Raw genomic sequence first — 25,334 nt, 5'->3', positions numbered from 1 at the left:
TACTAATAGTGGACCCATTGACCTATAATGGGATGAGGATGTCCCAGGAGGAAGGGGCTCTGAACACGGACAGACTGAGACTGCTAGTGCCCTGTGAAGAGGGAGGTCAGGAGTCTGCCTGACCTTTTGCCCCCACAGTGACGCTGGCAGGGGCCATATCAAATCAGGGTCCTAAAAGTACGCTGGGAGGAAAGGCTGTCCTTTGTCCTCAAGATTGCCCTGGTGGCTCTAAGGAGGCCACAGCCACTTGGGGATTCCTGGTATTAATCATGGTGTCATGTTCGTGTGGAAGCAAAAGGGGTTCCATGGACTGTAACCTCACAGGGTGATCTGATCACAGATTTCTAACTGGGCAGGCCACAGTGAGTAGTCACACTGCAGGCATCTAGTGTTTGTAGTAAAAGGGTTAACACACCTTTGAACTGCCTCTTTTCAGAGCCCTCAAGAGAAACCACCCTCAAGAGAGCATGGAATCTCATCACCTGCCCTGCAATCCATTTCCTGCCTGGCTTTCCTCCACCTTCAGTTTTCTCCCTTAGTTCCCTCCTCAATTCCAAGTGCACAAAGGAAGCTACAAACTGTCATTCTGAGAAGCATTTTCTCGGGCTTTTTTCTGGCTTCTAGTGTATCCTCTGTTCGATTCGGCTAGACTTGTATAAACATTCTCTACAGGTTTGGACTTCTAACATGGACATTGGATATTGCTAGGTGTTACAGTCGGTGAAGGGTTTTCTGGTGCAGCACATGAGCAACTAAAGACATATCCATGTCACAGATAGGACAGGGCTAGCCATGGGGAGGGATCGATGGCATCAAGTGGTGGCAGCACTTGGACAAAAGGATTGGTTCTCTTGGAGGCCAAAATCCAAAGCTGACTGACACAGATGTGGCCCTCCATGGGTCCCTGTGACGGGCCACAGTGTCCTCACTGAGAAAGGACAGGGCTAGGCTGGGCCCTTTCCATGGTTTGACTGTGACCCAGTGCTATGCTCTTAGGCAAGACAGTGGGTGTCCTCTGCCAAGAACTGGACCAGAAACCCTCATGTCAGCCTCTTTTCACTCCCTAATCCCATAATCAAATCCATCCCTTCACTTTCCTCCCATCCCCACCAAAGAATGAGTCAACACTGGGCATGAGAAAAACATCACTGAATTTTCTTTTAGGGAAGCAGAGAGCTCAGCCGAGCCAAGGAGGGGCTGAGGAACTGCCTCTTCAGGCTGGGAATTCACAGACGGCCACGAAGGAGGAAGAGCAGGAGACATCATTCCAGATCCCATCCGTTAGAAGGATCACACAGTCCTCCCCTGAGCCAAAGTCATTAGGCTCATCCTTCTTCCAGTTGCTATAGGTCAGCCTCCCTCCTGTCACATACACAAACTGGCCTTCGCTCGCTTCATCTGTGATGCCCAGGAAGGCATGGTCATTGGCCACGTCCATGATGGCTTTGTTCTCCTCAGCGTTCTTGGGGGTGGCCACGGTGGCCTGGAGCTCAGCACACAGAGCCTTCACTTTGGAAAAAGGCATCTTTTCACCGTTGGTCACATAGAGCTTCTTTCCAGATCTCTTGCCCAAGGAGAAGGTTAGCACTGAAATCACAAAGGATGGGTGGGATTCACTTGGCCTGAAGCTCAGGCCAGTAGGTGACCACGCCCTTGTTGGGGAGTCAAGATTCTGAAAAGGAGCCCATGTGCAACCCCCTCAGGTCAGGTCCTAGTGAGGAGGAGCTCCTTCAGCGTAGGGAAGGCTGTAGCAGAGCCCGGCCTCTCCTGGGGGCGCCTGTCCTGGAGACAGTCCCCCGGCGCAAACTCCTCCAGTGCAGGTGGACAGGGAAACAAGTGTGGGCACCGCTGCCAGGCTTGGACACCAGGATAGAAAGGGACAGGGACAGCCATCTGAGATCAGCAGGTGCTGAGGAAGGAGCGAAGATTTGGAGGCAGCAGACCTCCATGCAATCTTTCCTTTACTTATTCCCACCTGGGTGATGCTGAATGAATTATCTGCAATTCCTGGACCTATTTTCTCTCACCAGTAAATTAAATAAGCGTAATGCTCACAAACAGCAGTGTTGAGAGGACAGAATGAAACCATATTATGAGAAAATGCCAACCTAGCACAGGCCCCGGTATATAATTCGTGGTCATAATTGTTAGTTCTATTCCACCTCCCAAAAACCCAGAGCGCTCAAGGACAAGGAGAGATCGGGAACCCAGAGGGGCAGGAAGAGGCTTACATTTTTTGATGCGGTCTAGTTCCGCCTTCAGGCTCCTCAGCTCTCTCTCTAAGTTAGCCAGCTTAGTCTCTGTAACTGCAAAGCAATGAGAGAAGGGCATATATTGAGAAAAAGACCCTAAATTCAAGAACAGAGTATTTTTTGGGTAAAAAAAGCTTATTAAAAAGTATGCTTGGGAAACCAAGATGGCGGCATAGGTAAACACCGGAGTTTGCTGCCTCGCACAACCACTTCAAAAATACAACTAAAAGCTCTCTTCAGGCTCCAACGCCAGTGTGGGGCATGGCTGCTTCATCCCTCGTGTCCACGTTGGCCACCCGGCTGCTGCGACCCGCACAGAACTGCTGCCTCCGTCACTGTCCACTCCATTTCTCGTCTGTTCGAAATGAAGCTGTTGTCATTTCTGGAAGGAAACTTGCCCAGCAGATCGATCAAGCAGGAAGTGCGGCAGGAGGTGGAAGAGTGGGTGGCAGCGGCAACAAGCAGCCATACCTGGTTGGCGAGAATCCTGCAAGTCATTCCTATGTCCTCAACAAAACCAAGGCTGCTGCAGATGTGGGAATCAACAGTGAGACAATTGTGAAACCTGCTTCAATTTCAGAGGAAGAACTGTTGAACTTAATCAATAAACTAAATAATGATGATAACGTCGATGGCCTCCTTGTTCAGCTGCCGCTTCCTGAGCACATAGATGAGAGGAAGATCTGCAACGCTGTTTCTCCAGACAAGGAGGTTGATGGCTTCCATGTAATCAATGTGGGGCGAATGTGTACCAGTATTCCATGTTATCGGCTACCCCCTGGGGTGTGTGGGAGATCATTAAGTGAACTGGCATTTCGACCTTAGGGAAGAATGTGGTTGTAGCTGGAAGGTCCAAAAACATTGGGATGCCCATTGCAATGTTGCTGCACACAGACGGGGTGCACGAATGTCCTGGAGGTGATGCCACTGTTATGATATCGCATCGATACACCCCCAAAAAGCAGCTGAAAACACATACCATTCTTGCAGATATTGTGATCTCTGCTGCAGGCATTCCAAATTTGATCGCAGCAGATATGATCAAGGAGGGAGCAGCCGTCATTGATGTGGGAATAAATAGAATTCAGGATCCTACCACTGCTAAACCCAAGTTGGTTGGAGATGTGGATTTTGAAGAAGTCCGGAAAAAAGCCGGTTGCATTACCCCAGTCCCTGGAGGTGTTGGTCCCATGACAGTGGCGATGCTAATGAAGAATACCATTATCCCTGCAAAAATGGTGCTGAGGCTTGAAGAGCAGGTGGTACTAAAGTCTAAAGAGCTTGGAGTAGCAACTAACTAGTGTGTCTTCTGGGTAATGAACAGTACTCCAAGCCAGTTCAAGAGGCACAACAGGCCAATAGAAATGCAGCATCTCTTATTTATTCTACTGACATGGTTTTAAACAGTGCTTTGTATTTATTAAAAGCTTAAGTGGGTGGATGCTTGTCACATAGCTCTCCCCAGTATCTCACCAGGGATCATGCCATTATCATGCTGGGTCATGTGATCTGGCCATAAGAGGAGCCATTAGCCTGGTGATTGCATGGGGGACACTCCCATTGAGAAGGGCTGCTTTACTTTGTCAGACCACTTCAGTTACAAATTGCCTTTTCCAGGATTGCATTTCCCAAGTGCTATTCCAATAAGAGTTGATACTCACTTTAGGTTCCAAATCTTTTGAGCTCAACTGGTCAAACCAAAGGAAAAACGTTGCTAGAGAAAATTAAGGAAAAGGTACAAAAGAAGAACTGATAGTAATTTGAGTAGAAAAAAATTTACCCTAATTTAATATTGACTGATAACCAGAAGAAAAGCTACCTGTTAATAGTATCCTGTCATTTTTAAACCTTAGTTAGTCGTTGGGAAAATGTCTGTGTGCTATTAGCCTTTATTTTATGTGTGTTGCCATTCATGAGGTCCCCTTTTGGTTTTCTGGGATCGAAAGGCTTATTTTATAAATAATTCACATGTATTGTCATATTTGGTTTTTCCTATATCCTTAAACTTTATTGTTAATTTTTTTGTACTGTTGGGGAAGTCTGTATGGTTTCTTTAGTAGATCTTGAAACCTATTTTTGAAAAACAAAACTTGGGCTTGATAATCATTAGGGCATTTGTATACATATGCAACTGCCTTTTCCACCAAAGAATTGTCGGCCTACTGCCTGCTTTCTCTGATGCACCTATTGGCTTTCCCCAGTAGGTTTTTGAGAGCTTGAGTTAATATTGAATTTAATCAGACTTTCTTTTTTTTTAATTAAATCTTTATTGTTCAGATTATTACATTTGTTCCTCTTTTTTCCCCCCCCATAACTCCCCTCCTCCCAGTTCCCACCCCACCCTCCACCCTCATTCCCCACCCACTGTCCTCATCCATAGGTGCACGATTTTTTGTCCAGTCTCTTCCCGCATCTCTCACACCCCTTTCCCCCCCAAGAATAGTCAGTCCATTCTTTTTCTATTTCCCTGATTCCATTATAATCACCAGTTCATTCTGTTCATCAGATTATTTATTCACTTGATTCTTAGATTCACTTGTTGATAGATGCATATTTGTTGTTCATAATTTGTATCTTTACCCTTTTCTTCCTCTTCCTCTTCTTAAAGGATACCTTTCAGCATTTCATATAATCCTGGTTTGGTGGTGATGAACTCCTTTAGCTTTTCCTTATCTGTGAAGCCCTTTATCTGACCTTCAATTCTGAATGATAGCTTTGCTGAATAAAGTAATCATGGTTGTAGGTTCTTGGTATTCATCACTTTGAATATTTCTTGCCCCTCCCTTCTGGCCCGCAAAGTTTCTGTTGAGAAATCAGCTGACAGTCGTATGGGTACTCCCTTGTAGGTAACTGAGTTTCTTTCTCTTGCTGTTTTTAAGATTCTCTCTTTATCTTTTGCTCTTGGCATTTTAATTATGATGTGTCTTGGTGTGGTCCTCTTTGGATTCCTTTTGTTTGGGGTTCTCCGTGCTTCTTGGACCTGTAAGTCCATTTCTTTCACCAGGTGGGGGAAGTTTTCTGTCATTATTTCTTCAAATAGGTTTTCAATATCTTGCTCTCTCTCATCTTCTGGCACCCCTATAATTCTGATGTTGGTACGCTTGAAGCTGTCCCAGAGGCTCCTTACACTGTCCTCGCATTTTTGGATTCTTTTTTCATTTTGCTTTTCCGGTTGGGTGTTTTTTGCTTCCCCGCATTTCAAATCATTGACTTGATTCTTGCGCTCCTCTGGTCTGCTGTCGGGAGTCTGTATAATATTCGTTATTTCAGTCCGTGTATGCTTAATTTCTAGTTGGTTCCCCAATATAACATCAAGGGTCTCATTAGTTTTCGTGTAGATCTCATTAAGTTTATCGGCGATTTCTAAACAGTTCTTGAGAGACCTTAAAAGCGTGGTTCTGAACTCTATATCTTCCATTGACAATTTTGTCCTGTTTCTTTGTCTCCGCATTTTGTTATGCTTCCTTGGTGCACCCCCTAGTGGTCTTTGTTCGCAGTCTTATAGTTAAACCTTGATTGTTGTAGCTAATACCAGGGAGGGTTTGACCTCCAGGCCAAGTGGCTATGAGAATCAGCTGTGTCAGCAGTGAGAGAACTTCTGTCCTCTAGGAAGGTGCTAATCTAGCCTTTGCCTGAGGCTATCCGGCAAATGCCTCTGTGCAGGGCTTGGGCAGGGTGGGTAGCACAGGATCAACAGGGTGGGCCGGAGAGAGCAGTTATGGCGGCTCTCAGTCCTGTCCCCAGGGGCTCTGCCTCTCTGAGTCCCAGCATCCGCTGCAAAGCTGGGAGAGAAAGCTGCACTCGCTCTGACTGAAGCCAGACAGTCCCGCTTCTCCCGTTTGAGTCTGGGTCCCTAAAGACTCGCCTGTATCTGGAGCTCAGAGTCTGTGACTCCCTCCTGATTGAAAACGCCAACCGCGCCCTCTGCCACCAGCCCGCTCCGCGTACTCCTCACCTCAGAATTTGACTTCAGCACTGCGCCTCCTCTGAGTGTCCGTATGCGTTTCTCTTTCCTCCTAGTTGTAGGACTTCCACTCAGCCAGTGATCCTGTGGTTCTGGGTGATGTCCGTTCCGTCTTTTAGTTTCACTTTTGAAGTAGTTGTTCAAAGCAGCAAACTCCGGCGTTAAACTCCTATGCCGCCATCTTGGTTCTCCTTAATCAGACTTTCTGATTAAGTTTTTTGTTTTATTTTGTTTTTTTTTTAATAAAACACTCTGACTAGTATGAAAAAAAAAATACAACTAAAAGACGGAACGGAAATTATCCAGAACCGCAGGAAGGCTGGCTGAGTGGAAATTCTACAACTGGAAGGAAAGAGAAAAGCATACCAAGACTCAGAGGAGGCACGGTGCGGACGTAAAATACTAAGGTAAAGAGGCACACACACCCCGAATAGCTGCAATAATCCTGAAAAAGAACAAAGTAGGTGGGATCTCAATACCAGATATCAAGTTGTATTACAAAGCCACTGTTCTCAAAACTGCCTGGTACTGGCACAAGAATAGGCATATAGATCAATGGAATAGAATAGAGAGCCCAGAAATCGGCCCGAACCAATATGCTCAATTAATATTTGACAAAGGAGGCAAGAACATACAATGGAGCCAAGATAGTCTCTTCAATAAATGGTGTTGGGAAAATTGGACAGATATATGCAAGAAAATGAAACTAGACAACCAACTTACACCATACACAAAAATAAACTCAAAATGGATAAAGGATTTAAATGTACAACAGGATACCATAAAAATTCTAGAAGAATCCAAAGGCAAGAAAATCTCAGACATATGCCGAAGCAATTTCTTCACTGATACAGCTCCTAGGGCACTTGAAACTAAAGAAAAAATGAACAAATGGGACTACATCAAAATAAAAAGCTTCTGCACAGCAAAAGAAACCATCAACAAAACAACGAGAAAACCCACTGTGTGGGAAAACATATTTGCCAATGACATATCTGATAAGGGCCTAATCTCCAAAATTTATAGGGAACTCATACAACTTACCAAAAGAAAGATAAACAATCCAATCAAAAAATGGGCAAAAGACCTAAATAGACACCTTTCAAAAGAGGACATCCAGAAAGCCAAGAGACATATGAAAACATGCTCAAAGTCACTAATCATCCGAGAGATGCAAATGAAAACAGCAATGAGGTACCATCTCACACCTGTCAGACTGGCTATCATCAACAAATCAACAAACGACAAGTGCTGGAGAGGATGTGGAGAAAAAGGAACACTTGTGCACTGCTGGTGGGAATGCAGACTGGTGCAGCCACTATGGAAGACAGTATGGAGTTTCCTTAAAAAACTGAAAATGGAACTCCCATTTGACCCTGTGATCCCACTTCTAGGAATATATCCCAAGAAACCAGAAACACCAATCAGAAAGGATATATGCACCCCTATGTTCATAGCAGCACAATTCACCATAGCTAAGATCTGGAAACAGCCTAAGTGCCCATCAGTAGATGAATGGATTAGAAAACTGTGGTACATCTACACGATGGAATACTATGCTGCTGTAAAAAGGAAGGAACTCTTACCATTTGCAACGTCATGGATGGAACTGGAGAGCATTATGCTAAGTGAAATAAGCCAGTCAATAAAGGAAAAATACCACATGATCTCACTCATTCGTGGACAATAGAGACCATTATAAACTTTTGAACAATAATAGATACAGAGGCAGAGCTGCCTCAAACAGATTGTCGAGCTGCAGCGGGAAGGCCAGGGAGGGTTGGGGGGCAGGAGGTAGGGGGGTAAGAGATCAACTAAAGGACTTGTATGCATGCATATAAGCATAACCAATGGACATAAGACACTGGGTGATAGGGGAGGCTAGGGGACTGTCTAGGGCGGGGGGATAAAATGGATACATATGTAATACCCTTTGTAATACTTTAAGCAATAAAAAAAAAAAAGAGGCACACACAGAGCGGGCTGGCGGCTGAGGGCGCAGTTGTCGTTTTCAATCAGGAGGAAGTCTAAGGCTCTGAGCTCCAGTTCCGGGCAAGTCTCTAGGGACCCAGACTTATACGGGAGAAGCAGGACTGTCTGGCATCAGTCGGAACTCGAGGGCAGCTTTCTCTCGGAGGTGTGTGCAGCGATTACCGGGACACTGAGAAGCAGACCCTCTGAGGGCAGGATTGAGAGCAGCCATAACTGCTTGCCCACCCTGTTGATTCCGTGGGACCCGCCCCGCCCAAGCCCTGCTGGGAGGCTTTTGATGGGTAGCCTCAGGCAAAGGCTAGGTTAACACCTCCCTAGAGATCCAGGAGCCAGGAAACCCAGAGGTCAGAGTGGGACCATCCAGTTTGCAGCTTCTCAGATCCTTAAAGGACACACTCAGGGGGCAGACCCAGTGAGCACCAAAGCCCCATTGAAGCAAGTCTTTCCCCGAAGGGGTGTCTCCAGCACAGAAGTTCTTCCACTGCAGACACAGCTTATTCTCACAGCCAATTGGCCTGGAGGTCAACTCCTCCCAGTGTTAACTACAACAATCAAGGCTTAACTACAACAAGACTGTGCACAAAGACCACAAGGGGGTGCACCAAGAGTGTCCTCCTCAGGTATTTGGGGAGGCTGAACCACTGGCCCTAGAGGACACTTAGCACAGAAAAACCACTTTATCAACACAGGGAAGCAAAAAGAAAAAATGCGGAGACAAAGAAACAAGACACAAATGACAGAAATGGAGGAAAGCAAACTACTGGATATAGAGTTCAAAACCACACTTTTAAGGTCTTTCAAGAATTTTCTAGAAACTGCTGATAAACTTAATGAGATGTACAAGAAATCTAATGAGACCCTAGAGGTTGTGATAAAGGACCAACTAGAAATTAAGCATACACTGACTGAAATAAAGAATATTATACAGACTCCCAACAGCAGACTAGAGGATCACAAGAATCAAGTCAACAATTTGAAATACGAAGAAGCAAAAAGCACCCAACTGGAAAAGCAAAATGAAAAAAGAATCCAAATATAGGAAGATAGTGTAAGGAGCCTCTGGGACAGCTTCAAGCGCACCAACATCCGAATTATAGGGGTGCCAGAAGAAGAGAAATAGCAAGATATTGAAAACCTATTTGAAGGAATAATGACAGAAAACTTCCCATACCTGGTGAAAGAAATAGACTTACAAGTCCAGGAAGTGCAGAGAACCCCAAACAAAGGAAATCCAAAGAGGACCACACCAAGACACATCATAATTTAAATGCCAAGAGCAAAAGACAAAGAGAATCCTAAAAGCAGCAAGAGAAAGAAAGTCAGTTACCTACAAGGGAGTACCCATACGACTGTCAGCTGATTTCTCAACAGAAACTTTGCAGGCCACAAGGGAGTGGCAAGAAATATTCAAAGTGATGAATGCCAAGAACCTACAACCAAGATTACTTTGCCCAGCAAAGTTATCATTCAGAATTGAAGGTCAGATAAAGAGCTTCACAGACAAGAAAAAGCTAAAGGAGTTCATCACCACCAAACCAGGATTATATGAAATGCTGAAAGGTATCCTTTAAGAAGAGGAAGAGGAAGAAAAAGGTAAAGATACAAATTATGAACAACAAATACACATCTATCAACAAGTGAATCTAAAAATCAAGTGAATAAATAATCTGATGAACAGAATGAACTGGTGATTATAATGGAATCAGGGAAATAGAAAAAGAATGGACTGACTATTCTTGGGGGGGAATGGGGTGTGGGGGATGCGGGAAGAGACTGAACAAAAATCATGCACCTATGGATGAGGACAGTGGGTGAGGAGTGAGGGCGGAGGATGGGGTGGGAACTGGGTGGAGGGGAGCTATGAGGGGAAAAAGAGGAACAAATGTAATAATATGAACAATAAAGACTTAATTTAAAAAAAGAAGAAGTATGCTTATTTTAGAAAAATAAGGAAGCAAAACAATAAAACATAACTATTCCTGCCTTCTCAGACATAATTCATAACTCTTATAAACTGTAACTCTGAAACTAGTAATAATAATAGCAGTAACGGTAACTTGCAAACTATAGCTCTGGATTTTTTTCTTCACATACTGCTTAAATACTGTAATATTACACTTATTTATAAGAAAAGACTGAACTCATTCTCCTTTTTGAAAAGTTTTCTTAATCATGCTTTCATTTCTTATTCCAGGTGAGCTTTTAATATTCTTATAATCATGATGGGCCGGCAGGCAAATATTTATGTGAGGTCATCACTTTTGTTTTGTTGCTACTAATTACTTTATTTCACTTTGGATGAATTTATTCCGTTACTCTATTCATTACTCTATTGCACCAGGGATCTTGTGAAGCATACCATCTTCTTGCCACTCTTGTGACAACGGACTTCAACCCAACCTCAGAGGGGACTGATTTCCTCCCGCACATCCTGGAGCCTGGCATTGGCTGCTCCAGCTGAGGGAGCGAGGAATGGCCAGCAGGGTAGCAAGTCTGTTCTCAGGCGCCTGTGGGAATCCCTTCAGGCCCCAAGTAGGACTGGGGGGAGTGAGAGTGCTGGGTCAGGAAGCAGAGGGGAGGTCTGCCAGTGGGGCAGAAGTGAAGGGCCCCTCCCACCTGGCCTTCAAGTTCCCCAGCCTTTCCCCTCAGCCCACGCCATGCTGAGATGGGCCTCTTACCTGAACTGTCTCCACGATCTCCTTTTTGGCCCTTCACTCCTTGCGGCCCAGGAGCCCCTCTACTTCCTGGAGGCCCCAGTTTCCCTGGAGGGCCCTGCAAGCCTCGGAGCCCCTGCCCTGTTGGAAGATGAAGGACATGTGACCCAGTGTCTGTCTCTCATTCTCTTCCTCCAAAAGCTCAGCACGAGATTCACATTGACTCCAGAAACCACAGCAAACCAGTGGTGACCTGCGAAAGAAAGACCTCCTGCCTCCAGCGCCAGCTGCCCGGGCTGCAGATACCGCCTCTTAAGGACAACCACACCCCACCGATTCCTGCGTGGAAAGGTGGGAGCCAGGTCACAGCAGAGTCTTTGTTTAAGAGAGAATGACAATGTACAGGAATTATCCTGAGAGATTCAAGCCCATCATAATGTAAGGGGAGCCTGCTCATGGCTCTGCCCCAGATCCCTCTGGGGAGTAAAGATTCAAGAAGTCAGACCAGCCTGGGTACCTGGTTCTCCTTTTTCTCCCTTGGCTCCGTCTTGCCCATCTCTGCCTGGGGTGCCATTGGTGACCGGGATGCCACAGGCAATCACTGAGCAGGCCTTCTGGGCATCTTCACAGGTTGTGGGTTCTGAGAAGGACACTGTCACCACACACAGAAGGGTGGGAAGTGATACAAACCACAACATGGTCCTCACCTGGTAGTGGAGGGAATGAGGGAAAGAATTGCATCTCATCCCGTGTAGCCAACATCCGCTACCACCTCTGGTGTGCTGGCCCCTGTGCTCAGGACACAGACACACCAGCTTTAACTCTGAGTTTCTCCCAGGCTGCTAAGAAGACAGACAAGGAAGTTAGAATTGGATCAGTGATAAAGCCAAGGTAGATGCAAGAGAACTTGGTAGAAGCCCATTCTCCCTGGGCCTCCAGTGCCCCTGTGGGTACAAGGCTTAGGGGGTGAGGCAGGCCCTATGCATCAGAGCCCACAGGGTCTGGAAATGACCTAATTCTGGCGCAAAGGCAAGTTCACTGCCTGTGTGAGCCTCTGCTCCTCTCTCAACCCCAGTCTTTGAGGACTAAGCAGGCTTCAGATTCCCTCTTCTTCTCCTTCCTATGGGCCTGAGAGCTAGACTCAAACTGTAGCAGGAGATCCAAGCTCCCACAAGGCCCATTTCTTGGCAGAACCTGGTTTCTGACGTCCATTCTCTCATTTCACATAACAATCCCTTTTACACTTCGGGGTTCACCTAACCTCAGAACCACAGTTGTTTCCCGAAGTCTGTCAATCATTTCATCTACAGTTTTTACTTTATGACAGGCCCTTGCTGGTGCTCAGGACCCAGAGTGCCCTGAGGCAGGGCTCTGGCCCTCCCAAGGAACCTTCTTTGATCATTGATCCTGGCCAGGTAAGACTTAGATATGTTTTCCTCCCTTGGTTTGAAGTTTTCTACTGTGAGGCATTTATTTATATTTTTGCCAGCCAGAACCCAGGCTCCTAAAATTTCTGTTTATATTGGGCCTGGCAGGATTTCAGCACATTCTTCTTCTCCTGGCAGGCTTCTTTGCATTCTGCCCTTAGTCCCGCAAGCTCTGTATCCCCAACCTGCTGTCAGAGTCCCCTCCAGCCTTTGCTCAAGCTGGTCTCTGTTCCAGGAAGTCTTCGCAACCCAGCCCCATGGGCCTCTCCCTCTGCTCCTCTCTGGCCGCTAATCCCAATGTTGCTGGTCCATAACTACCATCTGCCCTTGCCTACCCTGGAGCTCCCAGAGCCATTCCCTCCCTCCAGGATGCAGTGAGAAGTAGTGAGTTGGAAGGAAACTGTATCACATTTTCTCCACCTTTCCTTTTTCTATCTTCTTTTCCCCTTTCCCTGATTATACCAAAGGCCAAGGTCAGGTTTAAACATACCCCACTTCCATTCTTCCCTTTGACTGAAAAGACCACCCTTTAGTTTGCAGATAGTCAAGTGGATTCAAGAAGAAAATAAACGCCACAAGGCAGAGAGAGACAGAGGCCCTGAGTGGGCCTGACAACCCCACCAACACCCCTGTCTGGACCTTACGTGGATCAAGTCAAGTGGCCTGACTCCTGGCCCAGGACTCCACCTCTGTCCTCCAGAAACGACTTACTAGGGCCTCCTCTGAGCACGAAGGCTGTGGCAGGGAAGCTGTCCTCTAGCCCAGGCCTCTGGCAGATGCCTCAGCAGCGTCAGGCCCAATTAGCCTGGCGACAGGGACAGTGCTGGACTGGCCTTCACCCCAAGTTAATAAACAACCATTATTAGAACTCCTGTATGCTGGGCAGCTCTCCAGGGCTGATGGTGGGCCCTTCAGCCACACTGGGCAGCTCTCTACTTTAATACCCTAAACTCCTCCTTCTACTGGCCCCTCCCATGCATCCATCTCTATAACTCAACAACTGACCCTCTAGAATCACAGCTTCTCAGGCTATTTTCCTGCAGACATTTTTTATAGAAGAGACAAGTATAGACATTCTACCAGACACATGCTCACATGTGCACTCACACGCACACATGCACAGGCACACAACTCTGTATCTGTAGTTTGCCCTCCATTTCTGGTTAGTCTACTGACAACACTGACTCCTCTCTTTCCACCCTTCTCATTCAGAACATTTATCAAATGTCTTCCTTGGGCATGTCACAGGGTTAAGCACAAGGAGAAGTATTTGTAGGTACGTTACATTCAAAACTGAATGTGGCATTTGCACTAACTGTGCCAGCCCAGGACACTTCCCTCTATCTTTGCAGAATTGTTTGTTGTCATTCAGATTTCAGCTTAAATATTATCTCTGAAGAAAGGGCTTTCCCTAACCATTTAACTTTAAGTAGCCACTCTATCAAAATTGTAATTCTCTGCCTTTAATTTATGTCTGCCACATAATCTTTATTTGGTTGCGTATTTAATGGCCATGCGATTCCTTAGAACAGAAGTCCTGTTCTTCAGCTGTTGTATCCCCACCTAGAAGAGTCCCTGGAAACAGAGTCAATGCTCACCAGACATTAATGGAACAACTGAATCCCCTGCATCATGTCCTCAGAGCAGCCCCCTTGATTTCTCTACAGCTGGCATGAACATCTGACACTTTTTCAGTGTTCTTACTTTTCTAAGAACATTTGATTCAGCTCCTTGTCTCCAGGTACACAGAAGGACCTGCTGAGATAGTGAGCAGAGAAGCGAGACCGAGTGGGGCAGATACCCTACTGGTCCGTGCTCCTCCATGCCTGGGTTTTCAGGGGTGTCCAGTTCTTATCGTCAAAGCCTGATGAAGTCACTTTTTCTAAGTCCCTGACATGACCTTTGATTTCCCGCCCTTCCTTGAAAGTTACACTCACTCTTTGAAGCACTTAGTCTTATCAAATAACTCAAAAGGTTTTGGTTTTCCCTGGTAGGGAGCAGGAACTGCTCTTGCTTTGATCTTGCTTTGTGATTGGTGTTTTGACTTCTCAAAAGTCATCAGTTCTGTGTATTCAAGTTCTCATACCTGTTCGTCAGTCCTCCCAGGTTCCTGTAGTAAAGGAGCCTGCCAGGCACTAAAAGGGGCTCTTTGTAAAGAAGACACTTCTTAGGGCTGGGTTTCCTGATGTCCTTGACACAACTTTGAAGGGCCAATAGATTCAGAGGACAAGGGGCATTCAACCCATGAGCAGACCTCCCAGAGAGGTAGAAATTTGAAACTGAGTGACTACATAAAACCAGCACCCTGAGTGTGTTATAGACTTAGAGGAAGAAGAGCTTGGGACAGAGGAAGGAATGTGCACTGTCAGCTAAGGCATAATAAGAAAGCCTTGACTCTGTGCACACATATCCACAAGTCTGTCTTCTCATCGATTGGAGGTTTGAGTGTGTGCTATTACTGTTGTTTGCTATGATTATTATTAATACATTTTCTGTTTATGTCAAGATGAAAAATTGTTTTTCAAGAGTCTCAGCTCATCACAACCTAGTGCACCATGGGGACATAAAAGCAATGAAGGACCTTACCCTTAACCCAGGATTTGCTCAGATGGAATCAGGTAAATTTGAGTTCATTTAGTAAAAATTGGCAAACCCAGTAGGAAATAAACAGAGTGAAAGCTATAGTCCTCCAGCAAGGGAAATCATCAACAAAATGAAAAGACAACCCACTGAATGGGAGAACACATTCACCAAGAATACATCTGATAAGGGGTTAATATTTAAAATTTATAAAGAATTTACACGGCTCAACACTTAAAAAGAAACAATCCAATTAAAAATGAGCAAAGAACCTGAATAGACACTTCTCCAAAAAGGACATACAGATGGACAATAGACATACGAAAAGATGTCTGTGACAGCATGGTTGGACCTGAAGAGTATTATGCTCAGTGAACTAAGCCGGTCAAAGAAAGACAAATACCATATGATCTCACTTATATGTGGAATCTAATGAACAAAATAAATAAGCAAACAAAATAGATGCAGAAAATAAATTAACAGCTATTGGGGGGAGGAGAGTTGGGGGGACTGTTTGAAGAAAGTGAAGGGATTAAGCAAAAAAGTAAACTCATAGACACAGACAATAAGGGAAAGGGGGTGGAGGGAGGTGAGGAGGTAAAGGGGAACAAATGGTGACAGAAGACTTGACTTTGGGTGGTGAACACACAATACCATATACAGATGACATAATATAGAATTGTACACCTGAAACCTATATAATTTTGTTAACCAATGTCACCCCAATAAATTCAATAAAAATTTAAAAATAAAAAAGAAGTAGCCCTTCAAAGACTGCTGACTCTGTGAGACAGATAAATTAATATTTTTAGAAAAACAGTATAAGTAAATAAATAAATAATAAATAGGAAATAAAATTAAAAATCAATAAAATAAAAATTAAATAATATATTTAATGAACTAGAATATGGAAATAACTATAGAGCTAACAATAAAACAAAAACTGGTTCCTTGCAAAAAAAATAATAAATTTAGCAAATATGATCATGGTAGTTTGAATTATTATTCTTCATTTGAAATGTCTTCTATCATTGAATTTTATTTTGTCCTTATCATAGAATTTTATATCCAAGCCCTTTGTAGAGTCTCCTACTAGACAGAGTACATTGAGTAAACACCCTATTGATATTTGGCTTGGCTGTGTGACAGTGAGCAGACATGAAGGGAGCAGTAGCTTTCAATGTGCTTGTAAGTTTAACCTGGCCTCTTCCTGCTTTTTCTAATTATGAGAACATATGTTCCTGGTACCCACTAATATCAGAATAATTATATGATGTGGAGTACACACTTACCCACCTGAAAGCCTGAAGTAATAATTGGCTATGAAGTCTAGCCAAATATTAATGGTTAATAACACAGTCTCTGGAATCTGACTTCCGGTATTTATAGTCCAGCTCTATCGGTAACTGGCTACATGATCTTTTTTTAAATAAATCTTTATTGCTCAGATTATTACAGATGTTCCTCTTTCCCCCCCCCCCCATAACTCCCCTACACCTGGCTCCCACCCCATCCCATGCCCCCCCCCCCCGCCACTGTCCTCATCCATAGGTATAAAACTTTTGTCCAAACTCTTCCGCACCCTTCACACCTCCTTCCCCCTGAGAATTGTCAGTTCACTCCCTTTCTATGCCCCCGCTTCTATTATATTCACCAGTTTATTCTGTTCATCAGATTTTTTTTATTGACTTAATTTTTAGATTCACTTGTTGATAGATATGTATTTGTTGTCACTTTGTTGTTCATAATTTTTATCTTTACCTTTTTCTTCTTCCTCTTCTTAAAGAATACCCTTCAGCATTTCATATAATCCTGGTTTGGTGGTGATGAACTCCTTTAGCTTTTTCTTGTCTGTGAAGCTCTTTATCTGACCTTCAATTCTACATGATAGCTTTGCTGGGTAAAGTAATCTTGGTTGCAGGTTCTTGCTATTCATCACTTTGAATATTTCTTGCCACTCCCTTTTAGCCTGCATGGTTTCTGTTGAGAAATCAGCTGACAATCATATGGGTACTCCCTTGTAGGTAACTAACTGTTTTTTCTGTTGCTGCTTTTAAGATTCTCTCTTTGGCTTTTGCCCTTGGCATGTTAATTATTATGTGTCTTGGTGTGGTCCTCTTTGGATTCCTTTTGTTTGGGGTTCTCAGCACTTCCTGGGCTTATAAGTCTATTTCTTTTATCAGGTAGGGGAAATTTTCTGTCATTATTTCTTCAAATAGGCTTTCAATATCTCGCTCTCTCTCTTCTTCTGGCACTCCCATAATTCGGATGTTGGTACGCTTGAAGTTGTCCCAGAGGCTCCTTACACTATCTTCATATTTTTGGATTCTTTTTTCTTTTTGTTTTTCCAGTTGGGTGTTTTTTGCTTCTTTGTATTTCAAATCTTTGACTTGATTCTTGGGATCCTCTAGTCTGCTGTTGGATCTCTGTATATTATTCTTTATTTCAGTCAGTGTATGTTTAATTTCTGACTGGTCCTTTTCCACTTTTTTGGCATTCTCATTAAGATCCTTGAAGGTCTCACTAAGTACCTCGGAGGTTTGTAGAAGATTCCTGGGTAACCTTATAACTGTGGTTTTGAACTCTAAATCCAGTAATTTGCTTTCCTCCATTTCTTTAATTTGTGACATGTTTCTTTGTCTCTGCATTTTGGCTGCTTGCCTGTGTTTATAGAGTGGCTTCGTGTGGTAGGTGTCCTACTGGGCCCAGTGGCTCAGCCTCCCCAGTCACCTGAGGTAGACACTCTTGGTGCACCCCTTTGTGGGCTGGGTGTACAGTCTTGTTGTAGTTAAGCCTTGATTGCTGTTGGTATCCCTGGGAAGAAATGACCTCCAGGCCAATTGACTGCAATGACCCGCTGTGTCTATAGTGGAAGAACTTCTGTGCTGGAGACACCCTTATGGGGCAGGACTTGCTTCAGTGGGGCTTTGGTGCTCACTGAGTCTGCCTCTTGAGTGTGTCACTTATGGATATGAGGAGTTGAAATCTGGTATCTGACCACTGGGTACACTGGCTCCTGGATCTCCAAGGAGGCGCAAATTCAACCACTGTGTGAGTCCGCCCAGCAGGAGCTACCGCAAGATCTGCCAATTTCTCCTCTTTGTTTGGGGTTTGGAAATTTTGGAGCTCTCTGACCCAGCTGCAGTTTGTTAGGTTAGGCTGCAAAAGGGCAGGTGATTCATTTGTGCACAGCTTGAGTGGGGTTTCAAATTGATTGGGGCGGGGTCTCAGAGAATCACCGGGACGGAGCAAACAGCAATGGCTGTTGTCAGCCGTCTCTGTGACTCTATGTGTCTCCATGCATCTCCGTGTCTCAGTGTCTAGGCGTCCCCGAGTCCCCGAGTCCCGCACCCCCACAGTAACAATGATCTCTGGGAGCAGTTCTGCAAGAAAGCCACCCTCACTTTCTGACCCGATGCCAAACAGTCCAGTTTCTTCCTGTAGGAGTCTGGGTCCCTAGAGTCTCATTGGAAACAAGTTCAGTACAGTCGGGCTCTTGTATCTCCCGACTGAAAAAAAATTCTGCACCCAGGTGCAGCCCAGTTCACGCACCTCCGTACCTCTGCTCTTGGCACCTCCGCACCTCCCACCCAGCCTCAATGCACTTTTTTCTTTCCTTCTACTTGTACAACTTCCACTCAGCCAGCTTTCCCATGGTTCTGGATGATCGCCGTTTTGTCTTTTAGTTGTAGTTTTAATGTGGTTGTGGGGGGCGGCACGTAAAGGTATATACTTTATGCCGCCATCTTGTGACTACATGATCTTTGACAAATCACTTTAATATCTGTTTTCATCAATATTCTTATTTGTAAATTGGGGATAATAGGGCTAAAGAAGATAATGTGAGTTAATACAAGTATAGTGCCTGGCATAAAGTGTGATGAGAGTATCAGCCATTAGACCAAGTAAGGTATATATTAGAAATGCAAGGATGGTTCAATATCAAAAAATGAATCCATGTAACTCACTAATCTTATCTAATAAATGAGTAATATGTAAATTAACCATCACTCTGTGACAAAGATGGCGGTTCCCATAGTGGCAGGGGCAGGATGCTGGTGGTTTAGCCCCTGCAACGCGAGCCCAGTGTCCGTGCCTGGAGGGAGTGGAGGGGAGGGGCCTCAGGCTAGAGGCCAGGGCGAGAAATGCTGGGCTTGCAGCGATGCGAGCCCAGTGTCCCCGCCCCGGCCGTACAGAGGGAGCGGAAGGGAGGGGCCTTGAGCCAGAGGCTGGGGTGAGAGATGCTGGAGTTGTTGCAGGCCAGGCTGAGGGACACCCCCCATGCACGAATTTCATGCACCAGGCCTCTAGTTTAATATATAAGAAGTTTAAGAGTCTTACTGCAGATTTATACAATCTTAAAATTTGAAGTTTACCTGGTCTCAAAATTCTTCATACATTTTCTTCCTGCAATGAAAACTTTCTAGGGTTGATTTAAAATGAATTGTACTCCAGTTTTGTCATTAAGATCTCAGTTTCATCTCTGATTCATCATTACTCTGGCCATAGAGTGCAGGCTTCTTGAAGTGAAGGGTGGGCAGGCCTTCTCTCTTACTGCTTGCCATATGTGGGTTGTAGAAAAAATGATGAATCCAATAGTAGACAATACCTGCTCACAGGAGGAACCACATGTCAGTGGGAACAGTGCTGCTTCTTGCCCCACCCTGACTGGTTGTTCAGTCCCTTTGATTACAAATGACAACCCTTCTCAAGAGCTAGTTCTTCAGACAAGGGACCTTATAAGCCTCTAGCTGCATGTTTCCTACCATCCATATCATGTCAGTGGACATTTCAATTCATTGTCTCTTCTTCTTTGAGCTCCTGTGTCCCTGCTTCAAGGGAAGCAACCTGCTCACAACTAGAATTTAAATCCCAGCTCACTTCCATGACATTGGCATTCACACAGCCCCAGGGAAACCCCATACAATTGATGGAAATCCACATTGCCTCCAAACACTCTTGTTCCCAGCTCTATTCTCCCCTTTCTCCATCTCCCCAGGCCTCAGCAAGATCAGTCCATCTACTGGTTTAGTACTTCAGTAATTTTAGAACTTGATATAATCCCTCCATTTCTACATTAGGTGACTTAATTGAGGAAGGTGAAACAATTGAGCATCCCTACTTGCAAAAATTAGGAAGAAGACAGTACAGTCTCCTCCTTCAGGGAGTGAAGAAGAAGAGATAATTTCTACCCAAGGTGCATCAGCCTTCTTTCCTCTATTTATTCCTCCTTATACTGACCATGGGGGTAGGAATTACTAAATCACTCATACTGAACAGCCCCCTCCTTACAGGTTCCATAGTGGGGTCCTTGGGGCATTTCTCCAATCTTAAAAGATGAGGCACTTAAAGCCTCTCATTCTCCCCTGTGGGCTCCAGATGCTGGTACCCAGGAATTAGAGATGACTCAACCCATATTAGACATCAGTTTAGTGTTATTAGACTAAAGGAAATGCCAAAAATAATCTGATACAGTTCAATACATGTTAATAATTAAAATGAGTTACGGCAAACTAGGAAAAGGAGGGAAGTTCTTTTCCTTGATAAAAGGTATCTGTCAGACTTAAAATAAGCAATATTTTCAATGGTGAAATATTGGAAGTGTTCCCATTTATACATTCAGGGCCACCCAAAAAACATAATTTATCATTGAGGGTTTTCAACACTATATAGGGTCTCCTGGCACCTTTAAATATATAAAAATTATATATAAGAAATGTAAATATCATAATGGATAGACAAAAATTCCTGTCATTTGTAAATACAATCATATACTTTTAAAATATAAGATAATCAATTATATTAGAAATATTAGGAGATACATGAGAATCCAAAGAGATGGCTGAATATAAGATCAATAAAAAATAAATCAATAGTTTTCTTATAAACCATCAATAATTAATTTAAATGTGATAAAAATAATATAGTAACAATAGCAAATAAAACCATAAAATAAGTAAAAAATAAATCTAATAAGAAATGAGAAAACATCAATTTTTGGAGGCTTAGACTGTTGATCTACAAAATAGGAAAAATATACTTCTCCTGCTTGCTCTTTTGAATTTTGGGGAAGGCTTAATAATTTGTGTGCTGGGACCTAAGCACATGTAGCAATGTGACCAGATTAAAAAATTGCCATTCATGAAAGAATGAGAAATATTTCTGCTCATTCCCATCTGGCTTTGTGGGTTTTGATTCAAAGCTCTCTCTTACCTAAGAAAAAGAATTATATGCAGTGAGGAAGAGCTTTAGAAGATTTGAAAGTGGAAGAAGTGAGGACCTTTCTGAAGGTGGGACACATACGTGGTTGCCTCCTCAAGCCAGTAGGGACATGGTCCCATTCCTTGCAGACCTGAGACTGGGGTGGCTCACCAAGGCCTGGGACAGAGCCATGACTAGGGAAAACATCCATGTGGCTCTGTAGGAAATGAACACATGAAATCGCCACCCAAAATGGATACATAGACTTAGGGGAGGAGTTATCTTAATGCCAGCCACCAACACTGCTGTTCTTCCAGGCATTTTCTGTAGCTCCTCATTCACCTGTATAACCTATGAGTGGAGAGCAGGTTGCCCTCCACTCAACAAAGAAAGCATAACCTGAGATTGAATTTTCCATTTTTTAGGTAAGTTGGGGCTCAGAGCCAGTTAAGTTGATTTATAAAAATACAGAAACGGGATGTTTCTTGGAACCAGAGCAATGGAGACTGATGTTAACACATTCAGGATTTATTTAAATCATCTCTGTTCAGTAAGAGAGTAGGGTGGTTATGTGTATGATCTTCAGGTCCAAGTAGATGGGTTTGAGTCCAGTCTCTGCCTCTTGCTCCATGTAATAAAACTCAAAAACATTTAACTTCTCTAAGTTTCAGTGTCCTCAGATGGAAAATAATGATGGTCCCATAGCATTAGGTAAATATTAAATAATATTTATTTGCTAAAATGCTTGTCAAGGTGCCTGGTACATAGCATGTGCTCAATAGATAGTCAATGGTTGATGATGAGTGGTGTGAACACCTCATGAGATCTGAAGTTGTATGGAGATACTAGTATGTCCGTCAGAAGGAAGTTACTTGGGTTATGTCTGGGGTGGGGTTAAGATCTTCTCTAGAGGTCTAGGCTTGCTGCTTTTGGGTCAGGGAATTGAGTTGGTACCCCAAGACTCAAGAAAGTGGATCATATATGCCAATCACTATAGTGGGTTGGCCTTCATCATGCTGAAACACCAGCCCTTCCCCCATGGGAAGACTGACCACATGGGTCCTCAGAGGCCACAGACTGACAGATAGTCCCCAAATTTGGAATATCCCAGAAGTCCACCTGTTTCTATCATATGCTTTACCAGAACTGCTAAATCGATGAGACTGGGCAGGGAGTGGGCTGCAGAGAAAGAGTAGAGGTAGCCAGGAAGCAGGCACCCTTTGTGTGATTTTGGAGGGATCTTCCATCCCAGGACCTCACTGTTACCACCTATAAATGAAGGAACTGAACAAGAGGAGGAAGAAAGGAGTCTCATCTCTTGACAAAGGACAAAGGTAGCAGTGGCTGCCTAGAGTGCAGTGCTGAGAAGGAGCACCAGGGGGCATGTCAGATTGATTAGTGATCAAAGGGGAAGCGTGAGGGCCCTAATGGGGAGTGGAGTGGCTAAGAATACCTCCAACTGGAATAGCCACAGGTAAATGTTGTTGAAAAGGATATACAGGGGGATCCACAGGTTGGCGGCTGAAAGCAAGGCGGGACCCTATCTCTCCTGCGGCCTTGATGCCTGCTCAAAACTCACAGACGGTCAGTCGGTATTGATGGCAGCTCTTGTCATTCCACTGCCCATCTGTGTACATCTCCACACACTTTTCTTTGCCCCGACCCCTGGGCTCCCCAGGGTACCACTTGGTGTAATTTACAGGAGTGTCATCCAGGTAGCGGAAGGCTCCAGGGGTGGCGCTCTCGCTCAGGCCCAGGTAGGCGTAAGTGTTGTGCTTCTTCACGATGCTTGCAATGGCCTCATTCTCTTCTGGACTCTGCGGGGCTGCCACGCTGCCGCCAGCTCTGCTACACGCCTCTCTAATGGCATCGAAATTGGCCGTCTGCCCATTGGTGGCGAAGACCTTCTCTCCCACCATCAGCATGGAACCCTGCAAACTGAGGACTGAGAGCAGAGGAATCTGGGTCAGACCACTGGCCTCTTTGCCTCAGTTGGGCTCTGCCTTTACATGCTCTCCAATCTCTTCACCTCTGCCTTTCTGTCTTCCCTCTGTCTTCCAATCCTAGTCTTTCTAAATTCTCCTCTGTGCTCTCATCATTCTGTTCATTCACTCATGCATTTAACAATTACTTATTAACTGTCTTACTATGTGCCCCAAACTGCAATTTCTGGGATTCAGTGGAAATCAAGACAGGCAGAGACCTTGCTTTTCCATGACGTAGGGAGCTAATCTGTGTCTACCTCTGTCCCCTCTGGGCCATCAAACACATTAAAAAGGGAAGCATCATTATTTTCACCAAGACATGCATATCCACAACTGTTTGTCAAGTTGCTAAGTTCTGGAGCCTGGTACTGAGGATGAGGGGAACTTATGGGAGAATCCCTGTCCTGTAAGGCCCTAAGGGGTCCCTTACCTCCCTTTGACTGCAAGATTTGATGTCTGAGGTCTTGGAGTGTGGTTTGGAGCTCCTCATCCAGATAAGCTGGAAGCCCTGTAGAGAAAACCCCATCCAGAATGAGGGCAAGCCAACAAGTGTGATACCAGCTGCGAGCCTGGCATTCTTCCCTCTACTTGTCCATACCCACTGCCCAGGCCCCAAGTCACAAGGGTCCACTATCTTGGAGCGTGCCTCCACACTCCCTATACACTTGTCCTTTCACGCAGCCTTGCACCTGCAGAGCCCTCTCCGCTCTCCTCTCCTGCCACAGCCTTTGATGGCTGTGTGCCCACCTCTGTGGGTTTTTCTGGTTTCTGGGCAGAGCCCCTTCCCAGGGCAGGTGTGGTTCTCTGTGCACGCTCCTGATGGACCTGGATTACTAAGCGCTTCGGACTTTCCCTCTGCATGTGGGGCTCCCAATCACACAGTCTGCTTGGATCTTTAGTCCACGTACCCCCTACACCTTTCATAATTCCTCTAGTGCCTCACCCTTAGGAACTGCCCCCCAGGACTACCCATTTCCCACACCCAACACCGTGTGCCTTCTCTATGGCAGCCGTGATGCATGGAGCACTTACAACAGCCATCGGTCCCTACCACCCACAACCTTTTGCTGTCTCTCCTCAATCTCAGATTCTCTTATTAGGTTGAGTAATATGCCCTTGGGGGACCTCCATGGTTCTGTCTGATCCCCATCCTCCCTCATGTGACAATCACATGGGCACTGTGCCCGTGTTGCCACTGCCTGCCTTCCCCACCTTGCTCACCTGGAGGGCCCCTCTCACCAGGTTCTCCTTTGTCTCCACGCTCACCAGAAATGCCAGGTGCTCCAATCAGCCCATCACGCCCGGGAGGGCCTGGCATTCCTCCAGGGGGGCCCATAGGGCCTGCAGAGAGAAGGGGACATGGACGCGTGGTATTGATCATTCACAACAGGGTTGGACTCACGTGACAGGACCTTCATTATCAGCTAGGCTGAGTCGTCTATCAGTAAATGGGCACTCTGAGGAGAGACCCTCCAGGGCTGCTCTAAGGGCTCTGGGAAACTCCCACCATGCCTCACCATCCAGCTGACCCTTAGGCCCCCTCCAAACACACTGGGATCCTGAAAACAGGTCACTGTCCCTCAGCTGAGGCAGGGGTCTCCCAGCCAGTACCTGGAGGTCCAGGGTCTCCTTTGACACCATCTCTCCCATCTCTGCCTGGCAGGCCATGGGATCCCGGAGTGCCAGGGATGCCCGGGCTTCCAGAACAAACTTCCTTCAGCTCACACTCGATGCCAGAGACCACCAGCAGGATGAGGGTGAGGGCCAACGGGCACAGCAACATAGCTTCTGCTCCAACTGCTCCTCCTGAAGAAAGGAAGAGCTGTCAGCCACCTGAAGCATATGCAAAGGTATTCCCTCCCCTCACACAGCTGAGCCTCAAGGCCAGGTACAGACAGGAGCTCTGGGAGGACCCAAACCATCCTTGGAAACTCCCAGCATCATCTGACATCTGACATGGTCTCATGCTCCATTGCTCTGCATGAGGTGGTGTGGTACCTGGGCAAGTGAGGAGTACGTGGTGGAGCGCTCTGGAGAGCCAGAGGACCTGGGTTCTAATGGGGTCTCTGCACCTTGCTGGGCGACCACGGTGAAGTGTCTCTACCACTCTTTATTCAGCTGGAACTTCCGCGCCCTGGAGACTGCCCTGCCCTGCCCTCCCCGGCTGCTGGGAGGAGCGGTGTGGTCACTCACTCACTCCATCGGCCCCTGATGCTCTCAGCCACCCTCTTCTCAGGTTCTAAGGGATCATGTTCCTGAGGATGAATGAAGATGACCAG

The 25,334-nt window shown here is 45.4% G+C and overlaps 2 protein-coding genes and 1 pseudogene across 3 annotated transcripts; 1 reads left to right on the top strand and 2 right to left on the bottom strand.

Annotated features, from left to right (window-relative positions):
• Window positions 1-1,134: 1,134 nt before the first annotated feature.
• Window positions 1,135-13,212, bottom strand: LOC132214772 (mannose-binding protein A-like). The gene is made up of 5 exons (XM_059662196.1): window positions 13,001-13,212; window positions 11,380-11,569; window positions 10,887-11,003; window positions 2,232-2,306; window positions 1,135-1,587 (listed from the first exon to the last, which is right to left on the bottom strand). Exons 2-5 carry the CDS (start codon window positions 11,558-11,560, stop codon window positions 1,214-1,216), a joined length of 747 nt encoding a protein of 248 aa, XP_059518179.1. The 5' UTR covers window positions 11,561-11,569; window positions 13,001-13,212; the 3' UTR covers window positions 1,135-1,213.
• Window positions 2,502-4,429, top strand: LOC132214770 (bifunctional methylenetetrahydrofolate dehydrogenase/cyclohydrolase, mitochondrial-like; annotated as a pseudogene).
• A 9,426-nt stretch (window positions 13,213-22,638) lies between the features above and the next one.
• LOC132214520 (pulmonary surfactant-associated protein A-like) lies at window positions 22,639-24,859 on the bottom strand. 2 transcript variants are annotated; one of them, XM_059661902.1, is made up of 4 exons: window positions 24,667-24,859; window positions 24,277-24,396; window positions 23,486-23,563; window positions 22,639-23,015 (listed from the first exon to the last, which is right to left on the bottom strand). In XM_059661902.1, exons 1-4 carry the CDS (start codon window positions 24,836-24,838, stop codon window positions 22,639-22,641), a joined length of 747 nt encoding a protein of 248 aa, XP_059517885.1. In that variant the 5' UTR covers window positions 24,839-24,859. The 2 variants fall into 2 exon arrangements, with proteins under 2 accessions (XP_059517885.1, XP_059517884.1); XM_059661901.1 differs by having other exon boundaries at window positions 24,277-24,336; window positions 24,754-24,838.
• Between the last annotated feature and the right edge of the window lie 475 nt (window positions 24,860-25,334).

Source organism: Myotis daubentonii, chromosome 13, assembly GCF_963259705.1.
Source record: "Myotis daubentonii chromosome 13, mMyoDau2.1, whole genome shotgun sequence".
NCBI lineage: Eukaryota > Metazoa > Chordata > Mammalia > Chiroptera > Vespertilionidae > Myotis > Myotis daubentonii.
Note: the sequence above shows the minus strand (reverse complement) of the source record. Positions and strands in the feature narration are given on the sequence as shown.